This window comes from Salarias fasciatus, chromosome 14 (genome assembly GCF_902148845.1).
Source record: "Salarias fasciatus chromosome 14, fSalaFa1.1, whole genome shotgun sequence".
In the NCBI taxonomy this organism is placed as follows: domain Eukaryota; kingdom Metazoa; phylum Chordata; class Actinopteri; order Blenniiformes; family Blenniidae; genus Salarias; species Salarias fasciatus.
In genome coordinates, this window is record NC_043758.1 from 12,859,448 (window position 1) to 12,864,750 (window position 5,303).

Consider the following 5,303-nt stretch of genomic DNA (forward strand, 5'->3'; position numbering starts at 1 on the left):
CTCTCTTTCTTTCCCATCTCTCGCTTTCTCCCTCCGCCCTCCGGACATTCACACAAAGGACCCGAGTCCTCGCTTCCTGGGTGGCCGCCCCAACTACCACCCACACACGCCACTCACACACACACACACGCACACACACACACACACACACACACACACACACACACACACACACACACACACACAGAAGCACAGTTATGCATGCTTAAAGTATCAGTATCGGCAGGATAAAATACAATAAATGGATGAAGATATCAGAAAAAGCAATCATCAATTATTTATTATCATACAAAAACTTAACACAGCAGTAGAATCTGAAGGAAAGCGGCACTTTTAGACATTTAGCACAGAAATGCTGAAGGAAAAACATTTATTTTCACACTTCACCTGAAGCAGAGTTTATATTGGCCAAAAAGGTATTGAAGGCTACTCAGCAGTAACAAACAGCATTGTAATTTAAAATGACAAGTACCAAAATATTTAATAAAAAATATATAAACAATCCATATTTTGAAAATGGGATGTTTGTTTATCTATTTCATGAGATGTCATGACAAAAACCATGCTGTAAGGTTTTTGATCACATTAATCCTGCCTTTTCTCATCCTCACTGCCTTGCAGGCTGTGCAGTAGAATTCACCCCACAGGGACGGCGTGTACACACTGTAGTCTCTCCTCCAGCTGAGGTGCATCTGGATCAGAGCTGGACTGTCCTTCACCTTCAGCAGGTACAGGGCCAGCTCCTGCACTGTGGGGAAGTCATCAACGTGGATGAAGGCCTGGGGGGGCAGGAAGCGCTCGTAGTTCTTCCTGGACGGACCCAGGACCACCGGGATGGCGCCGCCCCGTACCGTGTTCCACAGTTTCTCTGTAATGTAGTCGGTGTGCTGTGCGTTCTCGAAGGCCAGGTAGAACCGGTACCGTCTGATCATTTGAACCACACTGTCCTTGCCTGGTGGTAAGGTGGTGGTCCCTGCACGCCCAAAGAGGTCGATTTTGATGTAGTCCTTAAGAAGTTTGTAGAAGTGCACACGCTCCAAAAGATCTCCCCAGTGGCTGACCACCCAGGCAACAAAGCCAGGACGAGGATTCCAGGAGGAGCTGAGTGGATATGCAAAAGGGGCCCGAGGAACTTTATGTAATAACGCATTTGGGATTAAATACCCCAAAGGCACAAATATATCAGAGTCCTCTCGGTAGGTCATTGTGAGGTTGTAAATACCTTCATATTCCCACAGTCTTGGAACATTCGTGGGAGACTCCACGTTGGACCATATCCACTTTTGCGCAGGTGGTCGTGGCTCTGGAGGCAACGGAGCTTCTTCATCAGTGATTACATCCCGGTGCCGCATGATCACAGCATCAGCCTTGTGGTACATGCTCCTGTCTCCAGTGACCGTACATCCACTGATCTGAAAGCTTCTCGAGCAATCACGAGGTGATCCTTCTCTGTAACGCCAAACCAGGAGTAGTATTTCTGCGTTGTTGTCCTCTGAAACAGGGACAGATGGTTCAGCATTTGACACATCCGACAGGTGGAGGAGGCAGATTCCTGGAAGCAACAGAAAATTCACTGCTGCCAATCCGACCAAAGAGTAAATCCCTTTAAGAGCAGAGTTCTTGATGACGGACAAATCTGAATGCATGTTTACCCTGTTGCCTGCAAGAACAGAGCATCCAGCCGGTACCAAGCAAGCTCGAGTTTTTAATGATGAGTTTTTCACAGCCTCTCCTCAGGTGCAATTTGGTTTCAGAGTAGTAAAGATTTAATTAAATGCCTTTGTGGTAAAACCAGTCTAACCTGGCAGAGTGTCTGAAAGAATTCCAGTGCTGTTGTCATGAATCAGTATCAAACCCAACAGCAGACTCATACACAGTGATAAAAGGTCCCAAAGTTTGTTGAATGGGGAAAATCCTGTTCCGGTTCAAAGTGAATTTCAATTATTTATTCCTGAATTTGAATCATTCAATTAAAAAAAAAAAATCAACTGCACAGTTTGAATATTTGCTTTTAAAATCTGAATCTGAATGGTCTCCTGAAGTTCAAAGTTAAATTTAACCAGGCGATGTAATCAGGAGGGATAATACAGAGCCCCTAAAGGCAATAAAATGTTTTTTTCTTGAAGGGAGAAACAATGTTTTCAAGGCATATAACAGCTCAAACAGGGAAAATGGTTTACACTTCCAAGTGTAACAACACAGCTCTCCTGATTAGTAGGGACCCTATTTAGATATTATAGTTAGCTTTGAGGATCCGCATTTTGAAAACTGGGGTGGTCAGGTTCACTTTAACGAAATAAATATAATTCCCTTATATAATGAAATGACTGGACCCAGACAACTGATTTTGGTTTTCTCAAAATAAAAATCAAGAACTATATTTAAAGGAAAAAAAAAATAAACACACAATACAAATTAATGATGTTTAAGAACAGAGCACAGAGTCCAACAGCGCTGTGTAAAGAAAATTGGAATCACTCAATCAATCAATCAGCAGTCCAACACGCCCTCAGGGATGAGGAAGTTCAGTTTGTTCAACTATGTCAACTTAGAGAGACGACACTCCTTTAACTTCACAAATCTTTAACTCACACACACACACACACACACACACACACACACACACACACACACACACACACACACAAAACAAAAAAAGTTGCAGGCCTGTTCTTCTTTGCTTTCACAAGGCACTCATCCATACATGAGACAGTTCGATCTCACCCACAGGGTGATTCTGAGGTCGAGGGAAAACTGCAGGTAAATCCCACCACTGGCAAGTGACGGTCTCCTGGGGGAGCCCGAGTCCACGGCCGGTGTCGTGCCAAAAAAATTGATTTCCGGTCTGTGGACAGCTAAAAAGCGCAGCTTCTGTGGCTCTGCGGCAGTCTTCATCGGGCTCAAACAAGTTTGTTCATGATCATCGAACGATTTGTGTTTGCGTTTGATAGCCTCCTGTACGTCCAGTTGCCTTATTGTTAAATAAGCTAATGGTGATTTTAATCTGGCTTGTAGTTACGCTAATAAAGATATGTCACCGATATGTGTTTTTTTTTTTTTTTTGCAACAAATTTACTAGATCACTCAACAGAGTAATTTGATCTCAAGCAGTGCTTTGTACGGTTTGAAAATTGAGTAAAGGGACATTATGTCAAAATCAGCTTATTTTGCTTGCCAATAACTGATTCATGCCTCTGGTATTGTATATAGAGGGATATTTTGCCCCAAAATTATTTAAAGGAGTCATATTATGCAAAATTCACTTTAAAAAGGTGTCTTTACGGTCATATTACCTCCCAGAGCCTCTGTATGAGCCCCCAGAAGACAAAAATTCAGTCACCTCCCTCAATTGAGCACTCCACTTTTAAGGAAATATACACTCAAATACGCAATTCTGAAATCTTACTTTGTCTACGTCATCAAGAGAAACAACCACTACCCCCGGAAGAGGATCCAGCCTTGCTCCTCTGCCAAGTTGATGACACCGCCCCAGATTAGTGTTTGTTCAGCCCCCGGAAAATTGCTTTTATGCCGTGTGTGTTTCTGCTTGCAAACGCTGCTCTGGTTCAGGGACATATGATGCCTTTTTCACTTTGTGAAGAGTTTCTTTTAGTAGTATGTGTTGCTGTAGCTTCATTAAGACGTTCAAATTTGAAAATTGTCTCTTTTCTCCTTGTCTCACTACACCACATTTTTGAAAATGAAACTGAAACTTAAGCTGAAACGGTCGAGGGGACGTGCCTCTGACCCCAATTTCCACCACACGCGAAAGCGCCGCGCCACGCAGCAGAGCGCCAGCGTCTTGCCCCGAAAGTCAACGCACACCGGCAGCGCCGTCCGGATGGGGAGGGCTGCTCCTCTAAGAGGCTCTCATACTCTCGATATCACACGAACAACACATGATATAAGCAGAAAAAAAAAAAAAAAACACACCTCATTTCACTTCTGCAAGGTCGCTCTGCTCGTCCAGCCACATTGATCTGTAATTTATAGTACTTCCAGCAAGTGTGAGTACGTGGTTTTTGTTTTGATCTCAAATGAGTGCTTTTCTTTATCCAATAGTTACCTTTGTATGGTTTATTCTAATAAAAATGGAAATTTCCGTGTTTGCTACTGTCTGGGACCCTGTTGAGCTGATTCTAGTGCCTCCCGAGGTGGCGGTGGAATAGCAACATATAGGAAAAACTTTACGTCTGTGAGGTCGTGCGTTGTGTTTTATTTTGAAACTTCTGGTGTAACTTCCTGTAAGGTGCTTTCTCAACAACAGCGAATTTACGAGGTGGGCGTGGCCAGATGTGTTCAAGTGCATCCTGGAAAGTAGCCTGTCAAAAACAGGCTGTTCTGAGGAGGGCTCCTCAGAGCCACTTTTTTAGAATGCTCAAACTCCGAACATAGGATGAATTTGGGGCAAACAAACGTATATACTATGTTTCTGGGCTTCCATGACCTCTATGACGTGACTGAAAAATTGTATAATATGACTCCTTTAATATAAGAATAGAATAGAACTTTATTTGTCATTGTAACAGGTACAACGAAATTGCGAAGCCCTTCAGTCAGTGCAAAGACAGACATGAGTGAAATAAGAAAGTTGATAAAAAAGATCTATATAAATATATATAAATAAAATCCAAATAAAATAACAAATCAGTGCAGGTGCAGAAAAACTGCCATCGTTTGAGTGCATTTATCCTTCCATTTAGCCTTTGTTCAGGATCCTAACTGCTGTAGGATAGAAACTGTCCCTGAACCGATTTGTTCTTGCAGTAATGGACCTGTACTGCCTGCCTGACGGTAACAGACTCAACATGTGGTGACCGGGGTGAGAGGGGTCCTGGGTTATTTTCCTCGCCTTTCGGAGGCAGCGGTAGTGATGCAGTTCCTCCAGTGTGAGGAGAGGGCAGCCGGTGATCTTTTGGGCCATGTTAATGATCCTTTGCAGAGACGTCCTCTGGGCCACTGTGCAGCTGGTGTACCACACACACAGGCAGTAACCCAGGATGCTCTCGATGGTACTCCTGTAGAAGGACACCAGCAGTCTCTGTGGAATGTTGTTCTTCCTGAGCACCCTCATGAAGTGGAGTCTCTGCTGGGCCTTCTTCAGCAGCTCAGAGGTGTTCATAGTCCAGGTCAGGTCTTTCTCTAAGTGGACTCCGAGAAAGCGGAAGTCCTCTACCCTCTCCACACAGACCCAGTTAATGAGCAGGGGTGGAATGTCTGTTTTAGTCCTTCAAAAATCAGTGATCAACTCCTTGGTTTTTACTGTGTCTAGAAGCAGGGTTTTTTCTCTGCACCACCCAGTC

General features: G+C 43.8%; 1 protein-coding gene across 1 annotated transcript; it reads right to left on the reverse strand.

Moving 5' to 3' along the window:
- Nucleotides 1-548: 548 nt before the first annotated feature.
- On the reverse strand, nucleotides 549-5,074 carry LOC115400733 (alpha-(1,3)-fucosyltransferase 4-like). Its single transcript, XM_030108750.1, has 2 exons — nucleotides 4,789-5,074; nucleotides 549-1,492 (listed from the first exon to the last, which is right to left on the reverse strand). Exons 1-2 carry the CDS (start codon nucleotides 5,072-5,074, stop codon nucleotides 549-551), a joined length of 1,230 nt encoding a protein of 409 aa, XP_029964610.1.
- Nucleotides 5,075-5,303: the final 229 nt, after the last annotated feature.